This window comes from Uranotaenia lowii, chromosome 3 (genome assembly GCF_029784155.1).
Source record: "Uranotaenia lowii strain MFRU-FL chromosome 3, ASM2978415v1, whole genome shotgun sequence".
Classification (NCBI taxonomy): Eukaryota; Metazoa; Arthropoda; class Insecta; order Diptera; family Culicidae; genus Uranotaenia; species Uranotaenia lowii.
In genome coordinates this window covers 173,199,516-173,219,415 of record NC_073693.1, presented here as the reverse complement: position 1 = coordinate 173,219,415, position 19,900 = coordinate 173,199,516, and the positions used below count along the sequence as shown (strand labels likewise).

Sequence of the window (19,900 nt, the reverse complement as noted above, 5' to 3'; positions counted from 1 at the left end):
CTGTGGAACCGAGCCAGCTGACAGTTTTTGGGCCAATTTATAAAATTCCGAAGGGAAATTTTCCGCTGAACAACTTTGTAGAATATCAAAACTTCGTATCTTGTTATGCAAAAAAGTTATTAGCTGTTTAACAGAGGTATGTCTTTTCGCAATGATTAACAATAAATTCAAATGACATCACTCCTGGAGTCCCGCGAAGTATAGCATGAAAAATAGCCATGCAATACCTCGCCAGGCACCCAGCAGGGATGTCAATTGAATTTATTGTTTATCAATGCGAAAAGACATACCTCTTCTAAACAGCTTATAACTTTTTTGCCTAATAAGATACCAAGTTACGGTCTTCTACAAAGTTGTTCAGCGGAAAATTTCCCTTCGGAATTTTATAAATTGGCACAAAAACTGTCAGCTGGCTCGGTTCCACAGAAGAAACAAAAATGATGTTGATTTTTCAGTACAAAATAGTCAATTTTCCCATACAAACCAAAAAGTTCAAATTTACTCATGTAAACGTTACTTAAAAATTCTGCAAAAAATCATAGATGAGTTTTGGACCAAGACGAAGCTTTTAAGACCCCAGGGTTTGAGAAATTCAAAAATGACCCCAAATCGACTCAGTCTAGCACATGTTGATGGGGTATTTTGACGAAAACTTGCTATCGCTAAACCTGTCCAAAACAAAGTACATAGTATTCCATTCACCTAGAAAAAAAAACTTGAAGAGCACCGAGTGTTGACCATCGACTCGACTGTCATAGAAAACGTCGATAGCTTGATAGTCAATGGGCCTAACTTTTGATACAGAACTATCTTGGCACCCCCACATTAACCAAATAAAAAACGATATCAGCGCTGCCTGTGGCCTCTTATGGAAAGTATCAAAGTTTGTCTATACGAGGCAGTTAGAAGCCATGTACTTAGACAACATCTAACTACATAATCTGAAAAACCATCCGCCAATGCGTCCCCAACTGATCAGTGATCCTAGTGTACCTCCTCCAAACAAATTAAATCTCGCACGAGCAACCATCAGCTATCAGTCCTCATCTTGAACCTGCGCAAACATCCGATTAATGCCAGTTTTGCAATATATTTTTTTGTTTTTCTTCCCCCCATCAAGCCAACCGCCGCCACCCACAGCTTACCACAACAGCCGACAGCCACCCACCGCCATCATCGTCAACTATCGTTAGTGGTGATCAATATTAGAATGAATTATTATGAAGTGTCAAATGTGAAAACCTACTAAAATGTGTACCGTCAAACGGGGCATCATGCAAAAGCAGGATTAGATGCAACATTTGTATACCACAACACTCATTTAATTTTTATTTCAATATACTGTAAAAAAGTTATCATTGAATCATAACAAATTGATGATGACATAGTTTTTAACTTCCTGAAAGAGTTTTTAAAAGTTTCTGATTCACATAAAAAAATTAAAAAAATCGAGCAATAAATATACAAATGTTTACATTTTTCGATGCCGTAAAAAACTTTATTCAGTATGGCGGATTGGCTTAATGATATCACCTACAAACTTTATATTGCTTTCATTATCCTATACCGACACTGTTGGAGTAAAAATATTTTTAGGACAATCACCAATTTTTTTAAATAAATATTTTTATAATTCACTTACCAGTCTGGGGCAAAAGGCAACAAAATGAAAATCATAACTAAACCTCATAAATCTCGTTCCCATATGCTGAGATATGATTATTTTGCATTATGTGTTTGTTAACATTCAAATTTTATCCATCCTAAGATTTATTTTCATGATTTAAGCTAATAGAATATTTGAGGTATTTTTTTACCCCTAAATGTATGCATCAAATTTACACTTTTTCCTTACAAACATTTTTGATAGAAAAATATAAAATTTAATTCGAGCGAAACAAAAAAAAATACAATTGGTGCTTTATGCGTTGTGACATCACAAATGTATCAAAAACTTTAAATTTTCAAACGTTTTCATTTGATTTTTCATTAATAACGGAGCTTGTTGCAACTTACCCCTTTTTCTTAGTAGGGTGAAAATCGCATGTTTTTGAAAATTTAAAAATAACTGGTAAAACCAATAATTTTTCTGACTACGTCAATTTGGGATCCCATCAACCCTAAAACTTTTTATGTACAAGAGGAATGATTATCTGTAGGCATTAAGATTTTAGAAGCCATTGAAGTTGAGAAATGTTGCATGTTGCCCCAGTTGACGGTACCTACAAACTTTACAAAAAACATAAGTTGAAAAAATGCAAAATGAAAACGATGAGGAGGTTGTATGCCCTATGGTGGAGTCAGATAAACTGTACTGCTCCAGGGAGCGTTTCCCTACTAACTTAATGTTCCCGCGCCGATCCTCCGGTGCAAAGGGCCGATGGGACTTTTCCCTGCTCAAAAAAAAAATAAAAAAAATTAAAAATGTGTAATTTTAAATTAGGTTAAAACAGCATTTCGTAGTTTTTAAGACATCAGTCTGTATGGTTGATAAACCAACGACGAAAAAATAAACAATAAATAGCGGTTCAAAATTCATAGAAGAAATCCTTCTATAAACTTTTTTTTTCTACTTATTTCTATTCCTTCGATTAAGTTTTGTTCAGGTCTCCAAAAATACTATCTGAAGCAAATCGTGGTCTAAATTTAACAAAAAAACTACGAAATAGGTCTGAATATTGTCCCGATTCAACCCATTTAACGATAGTTAACTAGCTAGTTAACCTTTCGTTTCTGCTTTCAAATTTGAATCCAAAATGTAGGAAAAATATCCTGATTGTGACATTTGAAATAAATATGTTAAAATCGCTCTGTAATAAGTAAAGAATCACTTTTTATCTGATTTAGAAAAATGTGTCTGAATAATAACATATCATTAAAAGACTGAACTATGCCAAATTGTGTAGAATTTCCCCCGATTCCCGACTACCGCATTGGATAGGAGATAGTTTCCTCAAAAACGTGGCAAGTGTTGAAAGATACTGATTTCTCTGTTGCCTATCTTTTGGCGTACATTTAAAGTCTACACAGAAAAAAAATCTGAATCCTTAACGACACTGAAATTGAAAACCTTTATTATTACATGACATGGAACGCGATTTATTGATGTAAATTTACAAAATAAAAATGGTTGAATCCTTAACAGCACTGAATTCTAATGGCATAAATATTACTTGACACGGAACGCGATTATTTGATGGAAATTTACATCACATATGATGTAAATAAAAAGAAGCATCACATACGACGGAATTTTCAGTGCGAATTAAATATTACACGTCTTAATATTTTACATGTCTTTTAAATTTTACACGTCTGTTGAAGATTGCAGACGTGTAATATTCAACTCGCACTGAAAATTCCATCATTTGTGATGCTTCTTTTTCGTTACATCATATGTGATATAATTTTACAATTTTTTTGGTCACACGAAATTCTCAACAACACTGAATTGGAAATTTCTCAAAATTACACGACATGAAATATTACAATACACTGAACGTGATAATGTCATGTAAAATTATAAACTGTGAAGAACAAGACCAGACAAATGTGACAAAAACTGTTAAGTCAAGTCGTGCGCCAAAGTATTTTCCCCGCGCGCGAGTAAGTTAATCGGTGTTGATGGTTCCCGGAGATATCCGAAAAGCAGGGATGCGTTTCTGGAAGCGGAGCCACGGTGTTCAACATTGGATCCGGTACTTCGCGGAAAAAATAAAAGATATAAAATATAATGTGTGTTAAAAAAAATTTTGCCGCTTAATAAAATGAATCATATTAATTATAGATGTGTTTTATTTTTATTAAGAGACGTGAAAATTCCAGTATTGAATCATATTGACAATAAATAAAACAAAACAATTTCCAATTGGAAAGTTTTTCTTTCAACATTCAGTGATTTTATAATTTACATCATTTTTATTTTACATGTTGCTAAATTTTACATCATTTTTTATTTTACACGTTGCAAAATTTTACTGGCGTGTAATTTCCAACTAGCACTAAATATTCCGTCATATATGAAGCTTCTTTTTATTTACATCATATGTGATGTAATTTTACAGATTTTTTTGGTAGTGTGTAGCTTCTGAGCTTTCAAATCATGGTTATCCTTTCCAAGTAGATATAAAAACTCCATACACGTGACTAGAGATCAAAATACTAGAAACAATATTCAAAAATATCATTAAACTAAGCCATGCGAATTTTCAGTTTACTTATTTTTATACAGACCCAACTTTCCGTGTGGTCAACGAAAGTTGTTCTGCGTAAAAGCTCTCGGTCCTACCCACCCCCTCAGGCTCCATGATCCCTATACATGGCGTATGTACAAAATGTAGGCTCATACTTACCGGAAACGTGAGCAGCAATTGGTGCTGATGCTGTCTTTGCGTCCCTGGGTGAAGATATTTCTTGATAAATGAACGTTTCTCCACTGATTGCGTTTGGGCTGCTGGCTCCGTGTTATTTGTCCACGGCTGGACGCAATCTCTGATTTGATGTTTCGGCAAGGACGATGATGATGTACTTTTGGCTTTTCATTCTCTTATCGGTTTCCAAGAACAAAGTATTACGTGATTATGCTGCAATCAGTGAGAAAGAATATGTGACAGGATGTTTAGGAAGACTTTTGTTTCTTCGGGGAAAACTTATTAGCTGGATTCCGAAAATTTCGAGTCGTATTTGGAGTACAAAGCTTTTCTCTGCTTTATTTTCCAGAGCAACGAGGCATTATTTCGCCAAGCGTGGTCGAGCACACATCACACGTATCAGTATCGCAAGACGAAGGCGCTGTGCTACTTTGCATAGCACAAGGATGTCCATCTCCTGAATATCGGTAAGTTTCATTTCAAGAGAAGAAAACAAAATCGTATAATTTTCATTGAGATGTCGTCATAAAGATGTGATCTGAAGGTTTGTTTTATGTGAATTTTTAACCAACAAGTTGTTTTCAATTTAAGGAAAAATTACTTAGAAGCTGATTTAAGCTGTGTATAAAAACTTCTTCTCGACCGCTGTTGCTTGTGGAGTCCATAGTACGACTTCCGATGATCATTCGCCGCCGGAGCTCATGGCTGGTGTTATTGTCTGCGGTCACCAGTGAGCCGATAAAAACAATGTCTTCGACTATCTCCAGCTCGTCGCCGTCGATGGTGACCATGTTATCACTGGACAAGTGGGTTCGGTCGGTCTCGAATCCGCAGGCCAGCATATACTTCGTCTTGGACGTATAAATCATTAACCCAATCCTTCCTGCTTTGCGTTTCAGTTTGCGATAGATCTCCTACTCCGCCACAGATGATTTGCCGACTATATCAATGTCGTCGGCAAATCAGATAAGTTGACTGCATCTGTTAAAAATTGCGCCTCGTAACGGGTGTTAAATAAAAAATGAGAATTTTTTCAATCACATATAAAAAAAATGTTATTTTTTTTCATCGATTTCAGTATTTTTTATTAATAACAAAAAAATGTCAGTGAATGTTTGAGTAAGGACCGTGTTCTGATGTTCGACGCAACTTTGTCGCGATGCTCTCACAAGAACGTTGTACGGCACTTACGTCCATTATCCGGATACAATTCCGGATTCTTGTAGTCAGTTGCTTCGTGTCCTTGGCCCTCCAATTGTTTTTATACACTAGGGCACTGAGTGAGCCAAAGAAATCCTCTATTGGGCGTCACTGGGGTAAGTTTGTTGGGTTACGATCTTTCGGCACGAACGCTATCTTTTTCTCCTCAAGGTACGCCAGCCAGCCAGAACGAATGTCGTCCTGTGGTATTTTTTGGTCATCCACCGACACTGTGATTTAACCGTCTCAATCTGCTCCTCCGTGTACTCCAGCGACCTCGTCTTCTTCCTGCAGACGATTCCTTCCATCTTGAGGGTAAGATGGATCAATACGTGGGAGCAGCCATATTTCCGACCGGCGTCACGCAGGCTGGTTGCGTCCTTGTTGTCAAACAGCTTCTTTAACGATGTCTTCCACTGCTTCGTCATTATCGTCACCGGACGGCCACTTCCGACCTTCCGCTCTACGTTCAGGGAACCCAGGATACGATATACCGTACTGACAGGTACATTTTCTTCCTTAAAATGTGCCACAGTGAACTTTTTTCCTTGCTGGAAATGCGTTTCGTAGAACCGTACAATGCGTTCGCGGAGCACGTGCTGTTTCGACGCCAACTTTGTTTTAACTAAATTCAAACTAGCAAAACCAAACACGCCTACTGTTTCTAGGGAGCCCAAAGAGCAATTTTCTTGGAGAAAGAAAATTTTACGCTCTATATTTGAGTTACTGAAAGGTATTGAAAACATTCTAATTTTTTATTTAACACCCGTTATTTTGCCCACCGCTCGTCGAACACCTTGTAGCGTCACGTTATGCAGGATCGACCATCGCCTTGTCGAAGCCCCCTGCGCGATTCGAAAACCATCCCTCAATGAAACCTCCTCGATGAGATCTGGACCACCAACCGGTGGTGGAGGCAATCAGTCAACTTGTCCGGGCCCATTTTGATGAGTTCGGCTGTGATGCGTCCTGCTGCTCCAGCTCCTCAAGCTCCTCCTCCTCCACGCGGCGCTTTTTCTCCTGAAAAATTCGGACTCGCTGCCTCTTCCGCTGTCGGTGACTTTCCACGTTTCGACAGGTGCTTCTTTCGCGATATTTAACCGAGGCGGGCGCCGGTACTTACCTTCTTATAAAGTTGTCCTGAATATTTTTTGGGGTGGAATTTAAAAAAAAAATGTAGGTATAGTAGGGGAAAGGTTTCCTAAATGGGCCTATCGGATTAAATGACCCTACGGCCGTTTGACGAAATGGCTAATGAGACAACATATCTGATCAATACATTTTGAGGGTAATACGCTTTAAACATAAGGCAAGAAAGAATTTTATCAATAAACCAACTCAAAAAAATTTAAAAATTCATACAAGGTTCTCATGCCTTTTGATGTAATATATTGACTTTTAAAAATTATACGTATAGAAGCTCAAAACAAAAAGTTCGGGGGTTTTTGTTTCTTAATCAAATTATCCTTAGAAGTAAAACGAATTTAAGCTTTTATAATGGTTTCATAATGATTGAAAAGTGGAATGAGAGAGTGTTTGTGTATGCCCCCATCATGTTTGTAAAATGCCGCTACCCTTAAATAACAGGTTAAATAGAATAAATATATGATTATTATCATTGAAACTTCTAATTCAAGCTCTCGTAAACACCTTTAGAGAGAATTAAAGATCTCAAAACAGATTTGATAATGTTTTTCTTATGGATGAATTGCCTCCATAATATGGCAACCCAAACTTCTGTTTTATTCTATAAAATAATAGAAGAAATATATTTTCGTAAAACTTCAGCTTTGTCGTATGAAAGTTATCAGTTTCTAGCGTTTCCCATGAAATTATACGGAAATATTGTCTAAAAATAGAAATTTTGCCTAAAACATAAAAAGGCGCGTTTAGCCCACACGGTTTGAGGTTCGGCAATTTTGACAACAGTTATAATAAAATCGATTTCTCAATAACTGAAGGAGATTTCAACATAAAAATTACTGCAATGCATAGAAAACATATGCCTGCTTATGTGTATATAGTTTTTGTACACGTATTCGATGCAATATTTGAGAAAATCAGTTTTCTTCTTAATAGGCGCATATAGCCCGCTCCTCCCCTATTTTGGCTGTAATTTCGCGAAAAATTGGGCCCGAGGAAAACCACTCGACGTTCCAATGACGTTCCGACTGTATATACATACCATTAGACCGAGTCGATTTGAAGTCATTTTTGGATTTCTCAAACCCTGGGGTCTAAAAATGTACGTTTTGGTTCGAAACTCATCCATGATTTTTTGCAGAATTTTCAAGTAACGTTTACATGAGTAAATTTGATTTGTATGGGAAAATTGAATATTTTGTACAGAAAAATTACACTGAGTAACAAAAAAAGATTTTTTGAAAATAGTCCAGGGTTTTCCAACTGAATTAGACTAATATTGACGCGCTGAGTCCGAAAATGACCATGGTTTTGTTCAATAAGGTCAAAACCCCTATTACTAGCATATTGAAGCGTATATAGCCATATAGCTGTATCTCAAATAGTTGACCTGATACAGCAAAATCAATGTGATATTCTAACTCAGGACACAAAAATTAGTCTAAATCAACTGAGAAACCCCAGACTATTTTTTGGCTGTCACCCAGTGTTATCATCATTTTTGTTCCATCTGTACAACCGAGCTTGCTAATAGTTATTGTGCCAATTTATAAATTCTCTGAGGGAAATTTTCAGCTGATTTTGGCATTGATGAACAATAAATTTAATTGACACCACTGCTGGGTGCCTAGCGAGGTATTGCATGACTACTTTTCATGCTAAACTTCGCGGGCACAACACCACTGCTTGATTGAATTTATTGTTCATTAATGCCAAAAGACATACCCCTGTTTAACAGCTAATAACCTTTTTTTTTAGTAAGATACGAAGGTACAATCTTCGACAAAGTTGTTCAGCGGAAATTTCCCTCAGAGAATTTATAAGTTGGCACAAAAACCATAAACGGGCTCGGTTCCACAGAAGAAACAAAAATAATGTTGATTTTTCAGTACAAAATATCAAACTTTTCCATACAAACGTAAAAATTCAAATTCACTCATGTAAACGTTTCTTAAAAATTCTGCAAAAAACCACAGATAAGTTTTGAACCAGAACAAAGCTTTTTAGGCCCCAGGGTTTGAGAAATTCAAAAATGACCCCAAATCGACTCAGTCTAATATACCATGCCAATAACTTCCAGTTAGCAGATATTTTCTTCTATTTTTGTCCTGCTAAAACTCTCCAAGAAAAGATAAACATGATGCATAAATTTAAGGGGTAAAAACGATTAAAATATTTTCCAAAGTACTTATTTGTATTCAGAACTAACGCGAAAAAAGTTATCATAATGAAATGTCATGCTATTCCTCTATGGAACCACTTTTCCTCCTCTCTGTAAATTGACGAAAGAAGTAAAAATGATGTTTCCATCACCCTGTGTTAAAAAAACAGGCCGACATCCTTTGCAACGGGTCAGTACGCGCATTGATATGTTTGATGGTGCCCCATAGTAACACTTATTGTGTGGGAGGAAACTTGAGAACCAACAAAACGCCACTTAGTTGACCCCTCGCAATTTTTTTTTCTACCTCCCATTGAGCCATTCACACACATACAAGCCCCTCTGTAAGTCTGTGTCCGTCAATCAAACCGCGTCTGCACAGGTCATTAGTCATTTTGGGTGTGTTTCTTTTTTTTTTGAGGGAAAGTTTCGCTCTTCTTAGATTGGAAGATCCATCATCTCGAAAGTAGCCATAAGAAGGATTATAAGCTTCTTGTTCCGGTCTAGGGCATGCAGTGAGTTGCCTCGAGGGCATGTTTTTGTGGCACCATTCGATGGCACACTTCAGCCAAAGCCAGAGCCCGCCTATCCTTGAGTGGTTCGTGGACAAGAGGGGTGTCTATGTGCTATTCAAAGTTATCTAAATTCACCCAAGCAGAAGAAGATTACGTCTAAGTAAAGTACTTGTGCTATTTAGGCGGATTGTACTGAGGCTACAGCGTGTTTTTTTTCAGATTGATTGAACTGATGACACATCGTGTAGAATACAGATGAACAATATTAGAATTGAATAGTTTTGGCTGGAATGTTATTGGCTGAGTGTGTAAAAGGCATTTTTATGTAATGATACAAAGAAAAAATGAAAAACGAATGTTCGTCAGTCGATTATTTATTTAATCAACCAAATATATAGAGTAAGGTAATTAAATTCCTTTTAAATTACTACATTTAGTTTAGTTAACACATTTTGGAGGAAATTGATGTGAGTAGCGATCGAACAATCCGACACATAGATGTGGTTCATCCAGAGCAAATGTGTTTGGATTCATATGTAAAAAAAACTAATCAAAGCTAAGACCTCATTATAAAACTTCTGATGAAAAAAAAGATAAATACCATTTATACTCCATTTATACTCCAAATCCAATTGCAAGACATTTTCAAAATAAAAAATCAATCAAATACAGATTCCAATCCAGACCATTCTAATGCAGGCTAACAATTGAAGATGAAACATGATTGAGTTGTCCGGAAAAGCCTTCGGTGACCCCGAGACACGTAACACATACTTTGATTTTGCCTTTTGGTCCGCAGGCTATTTTGTAAAATATCCTTTCAAAATTCTGACCCATCATCGACCGTAGGTAGGAAGGCAGCAAGCAAAACGGAAAACTGACCTGTTCCGCAGGGTAAATAAGCTCCTGAAACCAATCATCATCATTATCATCGCCAACATCATCATTTCCCCAGCATCGGAGCAGTTTTGCTCCCTGCCTGACTTCATCTTTCTTTCTTGGGTTTCCTGCCAAGCGTCAAACCGTCATCCGACAGAAAGACCGAACGCCCGCCCGGTGAGATGTAATAATAATGTTTGTATAGAAACAAAGAGGAAAACTCATTTCCGCACCAATAGGGAACGAAACTTTATAGTTGGTCGAGAAATGGCGAAGAGAACCGGCATTATAAGAAGCACGTTCCATCCTCACTAATGCAGCAGACAGCATCGGGCAGACTAAAAGAGACATCAACAAATCACAGATAAAATACGACAGGTTTTTTGTTTAGAAAATGTAATGAGTTGATATTTTACTTAGTTTGTAACAATTTAAACATCTTGAACCCAACCCCAGTTTTCGACAGAACTTTTAAAAATCAGCAAAAAACAAAGCCAATTTTAACATTAACATCATTTTGCGTGGATAAAAACATGTAAATATAACAATTCAAAATTATAGCAAATTTTTGACAAGAATGCATGAACTGGAATGAAGGAATGAACTTTTTTTTTCGAAAAAATAGTATTTTGTGAGCCTCCTTGTGTTTTTCGGTCTAACAAAGTTATTGGTAGCTAAATACATAAATTATAATCATTTCGGAGAGATTTTTTGAGAAAAAATTATCCTATGTTACATTCTTAAAAGAAATGAAATATAAGCCCCGTCTTAAGGTGGGATTTGGAAAAACGGCAAATGTGTATGCATTAGACTGCCCCAAATTTGTATGGGAAACTCAAACCCTGTGAAATGTTATGCGCTGCAGGCTAAAATTGGTCATAAGCCTAATGCAAGATCTCATGCCAAATTTGGGCCAGATCGGAGCCTGAAGTTTGTACGGGATTTTGAGACATTTTGTTCGAGAGAAACATGAAAAACCAGTATTTCATGAAAAACTATGGTTTCCTTCGGCCGATTCCTTTTAAAAACGGGGTTTCTTAGAGCCCAAATTAGCCCTTAAAGCCCAAAGGGTGGTATTCATCATTGTTAATCAGTCGGGACGTCCGGAAACTTCGACGCAGCATTAACCGTGATGAACACCTCCCTTAAAAATGTTACCCCATTTTTTAAGCCTAATAACTTTTTTATATTAACTCGAATCGATTTGCAGTCTTCGGATGAAATATTTGTCATAATTTGGGCTTTGAGGAAACTCGTTTTTAAAAGAAATCGGCCGAAGGAAACCAAAGTTATTCATGAAAAACTGTTTTATCATGTTTCTCCCGAACAAAATGTCTCAAAATTCCATATAAACTTTAGGCTCGTTGAGCGACCCCTTATTGACCTGACCGTGATTACCGTTTATTGATCGAGATCTGTGAATCCCGTAGCAGCTTATAGTTTTCTAAATTGATTGCGATAATGTTCAATTCATATGGAATGATTACCTTCTGTGTAGATTTAAATTTAGCATACCACAATTATCAACAAAAGATTTGCAAATGAAGTGAATTATGTTTTAATATGATGCCTAAGATCTAATTACCTGCAGGGGTCGATGATGAGCTTAAAGGATTTAGCTTTGCAGTTCAGCCTGTATCCAACTCGCTTCCAATAAGAATTCCAGCTGATTTCGGCCTGCTATATGTTTCCAATTGGCCAGTTGCTAATTCCCCTTTCGTCTTGCTTCTAAACAAACTAGTTGTGTGCCAACACAGTCTTGAGCTGCACTTTTCCTGGCTATGCACACCAAAACTCTCACTCTTCTCACGCACACCTTCTCTTAAAGGGTGTTGGGTTGATTTCTCCCGCACGATGTGTAAATAGCCGATAGCACACAAACTTTATCCTCAGGTGAGTACACCAATCTTCTCTCGCTAGATGCGAATTTGGCCTACGCCACGCACACTTTATGCTGGAGCTTGAGGTGTAACGTTAACCCGTGTGAGGCCAAAGCAATTGCGTCACGCGCCCCTAGAATAATCACCAAAAGCTGCTTTCTCAAATCCGATACTTCCGATGTCGTTATTTAACGAAAGCGCACTACCGAACCAAATCACTTTTGATCTTCCTTGAACGAATTCACTTGGTTTGATCGCTGACCGACACACCGATATTGCCCGCACGATACTGGCCAGTAACCGAAACACGAACGACGGACTATTTGGCTTATTAGCTCAACTTTGCTCACTCCACTCCTGTCCACGACGCAGCGGGTACTTTGTGTTAGAGATGTCGACGGAGGTTCCGGCACCCATACGAAAACCCTGAAAACAGTAATATGTAAGTGTGTGGTTCTGAAGGATATAATGTTATGTTACCTCTACGAGGGTTTCCAATAGCGCTAAGCTGTCCGTAACAGTATCGCTTGTTGTCATGGGATTCTAGTGCATGGGAAGGTCAACGCACTTTCTTTGCCGTGATCTAAGATGAAATTGCATCGGCTTTTATAGGGTGTTTCATAATAATAAAATTCCATGCCTGATTGTTACCTTTTTGTCTGCAATTGTGAACTTGGCTAATTTGGTCTCGTATCCACTGCTTTCAGAGTAGATGAATGCCACGTTTCTTCTTTCCAATCGGAACTCTAGAATCAATTTAGGCGCTTAGCTGCATGTAATCCAATAGGATCTTGGTTATGATTACCTGATGATAATTTCAGCGGCGTACAGGCACGTGGATTGTTGGTGTTCCTTAACTTCGTCGCTTGGTCTTTAAAAGGGACACTTTCATCAAAATAATGTTGTTTCGGATCGTCCGAGTTTGCGGTAGTGGACTGTATAAAGTTGCTGCTGTTGGACGACCGAAACTTCTCACAAAGTGGGGGACTGCTTTCGTTTGTCCTGATTGTGGGCAATGAAGGCTCCACGGAATGGTAAGTGCACCTTTTGCCACTTATTTCGTTCACACGGGTATGGGATAGAACGGATACTTATAGTCCAATCAAACACTTCACATTCAATTAAAACTTGACTTTTTATTGTGGCAGTCAACCAAGCGAGCGTTATAGACACGACGTGAACTAGTTGGGGTTTTTCGGCAACTGATTTTTACAGCATAAAATACAAATCATCGGCAATCGATCGGCAATGATCGGCCGGGAGATTAACATTCGCTCTATGAGAGAATACAACTGACAGCACTTTTAGATAGGGTGGTTCTGGCATTATGGCAACCAATATCAATCCAGAACATGCCGCCCCCGTTGAAACCATATGGATTTCAATCAAATTGGACATTATATAACATAAATCGTTTTCAATTCGCCTCTCTACACAACTAACAAATAACAATAAAATTATCATGGAAACTAACTATACTATTCTATGCAAAAAAAACTTTATATTCTTCAGGGCCCCTCCTTCGATTGATACGCCCATGGATGATGAAAAAACTTCTCTCTTCGATTACCATGCTCCGTGGCCTGTGGCATAGATGTTGGAGAGTTGGCCGTCAAATGTTTACATTTTGATCGAAACGATGCTGTGGAGCTTGCTGTGGTGCTGTTGCTGGTGTGGACAATTTCGGTAGAAACAAACAATGCTCGTTGTATGTTTGTCTCGAATTTGGATCCCGAGGACGAACAGCTGCGATGCATTTGCGGTGCACTTAGATTCGACAGGATTAACCATCTCGTATTTAGATGCAGGTAAGTGCTTTTCTTCATGAGTATCGGTCATTCTCATCGATAATAATGTGTGTTTACAGATGGCAAGATGATCTTGTGAGCGGACAACTGTGATTCATGTTCCATACGAGGTAGCAAGGGACTCGCTCGATTAGCCAACGCAATGACTAGGCCGTGTCAATGCCGTCAAATTGTGAAGCTGTTCGACGATTGATATGTTGGATGACCGTCAAAGGATGTAGTGATTTTTGGATGACGTGATGACCGTTGGAATGTAGCATGATTCTGCGGTGATTGAGCTTGTCGAAAAAATAGAATAAGTTCAAAATTCTTTTAGAAGAGATATCCCACAAGTTGTGTTGCCCATGTAAACAGATTGGATTAACTGTTATCGATTAACCACTTGTAATTTGTAGACAAGACGTCACGAAATGATGCATGCAGGTGTTTTTCAAACTATTAAACATAAACTGACAAATTTACAGACAAATACTTATTTTGTGTGGGTTGGTGGGAGGTAACATCTGTAGTATGTAGTGTTAAGAGCTGTTCAGTCTTTCTCATTGTCCCTAATTGGTAAGGCACAGATTTTAGAAATCCCACGATCGAATGAACCGTCTTGCGTGCGCACTGTTGCTACGCGTACGTTGCCGTCACTACCACGAGTAATGTGGGTGATGCGGCCTAAAGGCCACCGAAGAGGAGGAACGTTGTCCTCTTTGAGTAAAACCATCATGCCTTCTTTGATGTTATTCCGTTGCTTTGTCCACCGAGTTCTATTTTGTAAATCTGATAGATATTGTGTCCTCCATTTCCGCCAAAACTGTTGTGTTAGCTGTTGTGCTCTTTGCCACATCGCCAGCCTGTTGGTTGATACTTCGCTAACATCGCGATCAGGAGCAGCTGTGAGTGGACGTTGTACCAGGAAATGTCCTGGGGTAAGTACCCGAAAGTCTGAGGGATCGCTAGACATAGGTGTTAGCGGTCTAGAATTTAAAACTGCTTCAATTTGCGCAAGTGCAGTTGTCATTTCATCGACGTTGAGTGTACGCAATCCTATAGACTTTTTGAAGTGGTTTTTGAATGCCTTTACTTGGGCCTCCCAAAGCCCTCCAAAATTAGGTGTTCGTGGGGGTATGAATCGGAATTCGATACCTTCGTTTGACGATTCTTGAACAACTAACTCTTGAAATTTCTGACTGTGAAACATCTGAACTAACTCCTTCAGTTCTCTACTGGCACCAACAAAAGTTGTTGCGTTGTCGCACATTATGAGCTCAGGCTTCGACCGTCTACTAATGAACCGTCTGAGTGCCGCTATGAAGGCTTGTGTGGTTAAGTCCATTACCAGTTCAAGATGGACTGCCTTGGTAACTAAACATACAAATATCGAAACGTAACACTTGATCGGTGTGGTTCGACGGTTGGGATAGTTGATAAAAAATGGACCGCAATAATCCACACCAACTCTGAGAAAGGCAGATGCTTCAGTCACTCTTTCGGTTGGTAGATCTCCCATGAGCTGTTCTGTAACCTTGGGCCTTGATTTAAAACACTGAACGCAGGAATGAATCACTTTTCTAGCCAAGTTTGAGATATTTGTGGGCCAGAATCGCTCTCTGACTGATGAGATCAGCAGTTGATGACCAGCGTGGAATTGGCGGAGGTGATACTCTCTGACAATCATCTCCGATAGTGGGTGTTGGTGGTCTAGGATCCACGGATGTTTGCGTGACTCTGACACCTTTGCGTAGTGAAGCCGACCTCTAGCTCGAATAGTTCCTTCATGAAGGTAGGGGCCAAGTCCGACGATTTTTGAGTTTGATTTTACTTCACCGTGCTTGGAAAGGTCTTGAAATTCAGTAGCGAAACTTTCCAACTGGGCTAGCCGTACTAAGGTTTCAGTAGATTTCATCAACTCGGGTTGACTAAGATGTCCAATCAATTTTGCTGTTCGATTCGTTTTCTGTGCGTTGTGGCGGAACCTTTTAAGCAGTGCTACTATCCGAACAAGTCTTGTAAATGAAGAATAGAGTACAAGGATTTCATTTTCTGTTACTTCGAGGGTTACAAGCGTAGTTGTTGGCTTTTCTTCAAGTAATGATGGCTCGAATTCTTCTAAACTAACATTGTTTTCCACCGGCCATGACTGTTGTTGTTGAGATAGCCATTTTGGGCCTTCAAACCATAAGCTTTGATCGCGCAGTTGTTTAGGTGATGCTCCACGTGATATGAGATCGGCAGGATTCTCGATACCAGCAACGTGATTCCATTTCGCCATTTTTGTAATGTGTTGAATTTCAGACACACGATTGGCAATGTAAACTTGCCAACGGGAAGGATGGGAAGCCAACCAGTGCTTCACTATCATCGAGTCAGTCCATAGATACACATCATTGATATTTGGATTGACGGAAACGAATTTTTCGTAAAGATGGCTCAGTATAAGGGCGGATGAAAGTTCTAGTCGAGGGATGGTGGTTCTGCGCTTTGATAGTTTCAAATTTTCTAGTGGGCCACACGAGATTTTGCAGTTAGTAGGCGTACTGTTACTGAGTCATCCGCATGGACACAACGAAGATATAGACAGGCTCCATAAGCCAATTCGGATGCATCACAGAAACCGTGTAATTGAACTGACAGGCATCTGCTGCTAAATCCAACCCATCTTGGAACGGATAACCCTTCCAAAGCCAACAAATTCTGTTTGTATTGCATCCAAGATTCACGAAATGTCTCATCGAGAGGCTCATCCCAGTCGCATTTGATTTTCCAAAGCTTTTGTATGAATATTTTAGCTTGTACAACCACCGGACCGACCAAACCAAGGGGATCAAATAAACAAGCGGCATCAGAATGCACTACTCTTTTTGTTAACGTCGGAGTTAATGATCGCCATTGTATTGAGTTAAAACAAAATGTGTCTGATGCGGTATCCCATTGCAACCCGAGAGTTTTAACGGTCTCGTACGAGGAATCAAACTCAAAAACTGACTTTTTACTTCTAACATGTTTCGGTAAGGTCTTCAAAATATCTGCCGAATTCGAACTGAATTTCCGTAAATTCAAACCTGCAGAATTGGTAAGAAGTAGAGTTTCCTTCAACAAAGTATTGGCTTCTTCTATACTGTCAGCTCCAGTGAGGCAATCATCGACATAAAAGTCTTCAATGATTACCTTTGAGCCTATTGGATGCGTGGCTGAGCTATCTTCCCCTAGCTTTCTTAAACACCTCGTTGCCAGGTATGGTGCGCTAGCCGTTCCATATGTCACGGTCGTCAACTCATAGGTTCTGATGTTTTCGTTGGGCGAATCTCGCCACAAAATTCGCTGTAAATGCTGATCCGGTTGTTGTATCATCACCATCCGATACATCTTCTCAATATCTGCACAGATGGCGTATCGATGCAGACGAAAGCGCAGGATGATGGACAACAGGTCATTCTGAATCGTTGGGCCGACCATCAACCCGTCATTTAAAGAAATGCCGGTTGAGGTGCGACACGAAGCGTCGAAAACTACACGTAGTTTCGTTGTTGTGCTATCCGGTTTCAGCACTGCATGGTGTGGAAGATAATAGACAACATTCTGACAATTTTCGTTCTGACTGTTTTTCTCGGTGACTTCTTTCATGTGACCCATGAGAATATATTCGTGGATGAATTCCGTATACATGTCCTTCAGTTCAAGATTAGCTAAAAGTCTCTTTTCTAACCCGATGAATCGCCTCATTGCAATATTCCTAGAATCACCCAGTCTTCGGATAACGTCTGGTTTCTTAGGCAGGCTGACTATGAACCGACCTCGTGAATCACGAATTGTATTCTGCTGAAAATGTTCCTCACAAGCTGTTTCTTCAACAGAATAAACGCTTTTTACGTGACATGACTCTAGCTCCCAAAACCTGGCAATAAGCTCCTGCAGTTCCGCAGTTGAACTCACAAAACTAGACGTGATTCTCTGACTAGAAGGTAATTCTGAACGTTGTACTGAAGATTCCTCTGAATGGTTTACCGAATGGGTTTCTGAATGGTGATCTGAAAGTTCAACTGAATGAGCAGCTGAATGATTATCTGAATGAGCAGATGAATGAGCGTCTGAACGAACATCTGAATGAGCGTCTGAATGAGCGTCTGAAAGAGCATCTGAATGAGCAGCTAAATGAGCGTCTGAATGAGCATCTAAATGAGCAGCTAAATGAGCGTCTGAACGAACAGCTAAATGAGCGTCTGAACGAGCATCTGAATGAGCAGCTAAATGAGCGTCTGAACGAGCATCTGAATGAGCAGCTAAATGAGCGTCTGAACGAGCATCTGAATGAGCAGCTAAATGAGCGTCTGAACGAGCATCTGAATGAGCAGCTAAATGAGCGTCTGAACGAGCATCTGAATGAGCAGCTAAATGAGAGTCTGAAAGAGTATCTGAATGAGCAGCTAAATGAGCGTCTGAATGAGCATCTGAATGAGCAGCTAAATGAGCGTCTGAACGAGCATCTGAATGAGCGTCTGAACGAGCATCTGAATGAGTCTTTGAATGAGCAGCTAAATGAGCGACTGAACGAGCATCTGAATGAGCAGCTAAATGAGCGTCTGAACGAGCATCTGAATGGTTTACGGAATTATTTTTTAAACGATTTTCTGAATGATCTTCCACTATTTTTCCAGAGACTATCCATCCAAGGACTGATTCTTGGAGAATCGGTCCATCATCAAAGAATTTTCGTTTTCCTGCTTGTAGTAAATCGTAGAAATATTCAGCTCCAATGATCATGTCGATTGGACTCGGCTTCCAGAACTCTGGATCTGCTAATATCAACTTTTCAACGAGTGATGTTTGGCAAAATATGAAATCGTATATCCTCGCAGAAACTTGAAATTGTTGGAAGCCTCGGACGAATACGGGCTTCAACGGACTTCGTTGATGTGACGGATGCATTTCCTATTCCTTGAATCTGCAATCTTTCTCGTTTTTCCGGGAGTGTTAACTTTCTTGCTAGGTTGGTGGTAATGTAACAGAATTCAGAGCAAGAATCTAGCAAAGTTCGAGCGTAAGAGTAGTTACCATGCTGATCTTCTATCCGCACTACTGCTGTTGACATGAGAACTTGAAGGGGTAAGTAGTTGGCTGTATTGTGCATAGCTTCAAACGTATGTGATGTCTGAATGCCTGTGGTGTATTGTGGGTAAGGTTGCAGAGCAAGTGATTGAACTACAGGATACGATGTTGTAGTGTGTGGGGGGTTTTGATTGTGTGCCTGGTGTGTTTGACTTTGTGAATTCGATCTGGTTTGTGTTAATTGCCTTGACATATCGGGATTAACGCGCTCGCGTGGAACGTACGATGGTGAAGATCGGGGAAAATGTGATTGATCATAATGCAAAAGGGTGTGATGATTTCCTTCGCAACGCAAACACGATCCTCTTGAACAATCATTGGCTATGTGCCCAGGACGCAAACAGTTCAAGCAAAGCTGACGTTTATTCACCTCACTAATTCGTTCGTTAACGGACCAATTCCTAAATGTTGTACAGTCGAAAACTCGGTGAGCAGATCTTCTACAAAAAACGCATTACCTTCTGGTTAGCGACGAAACATGTGTTGTTGTCATCCTCGAACGTCGAAATTCTGGCTCTGAAAATGTTGTGGGGTTTAGGGATTGAAGGACTAAACATTGATCTCGCAGAAAATCCATGATTTTGTCGTATTTCGGAACCTCCTTAGAGTTGTGATGGGTCTCCCACTGGCGAAGGGTTACCTGATCCAATCTAGCACTCACCATGTGAGCAAGTATAGTTGACCAATTTTCAGTACATTCACCTATTTTGCTCAACATCTGTAGGTTTTTGTCAAAATCTCCTATCAAACGATTGAGAGTTTCACTGTTTTCTCGTCGAATGGGTTCAATTGCAAACAAAGCATCGAGATGGGCCTTGACGATAAGTTTTTTATTCTCATAACGCTTTTC

The 19,900-nt window shown here is 39.3% G+C and overlaps 1 protein-coding gene across 1 annotated transcript in view; it reads left to right on the top strand.

Annotated features, from left to right (window-relative positions):
* Positions 1-19,900, top strand: part of LOC129752853 (cell adhesion molecule Dscam2) — a 507,703-nt gene that overhangs the window by 361,586 nt on the left and 126,217 nt on the right. Inside the window, exon 5 of the mRNA XM_055748639.1 lies at positions 4,720-4,837. Coding sequence (XP_055604614.1) covers positions 4,720-4,837 — 118 coding nt within the window. The remainder of the gene's footprint in view (positions 1-4,719; positions 4,838-19,900) is intronic.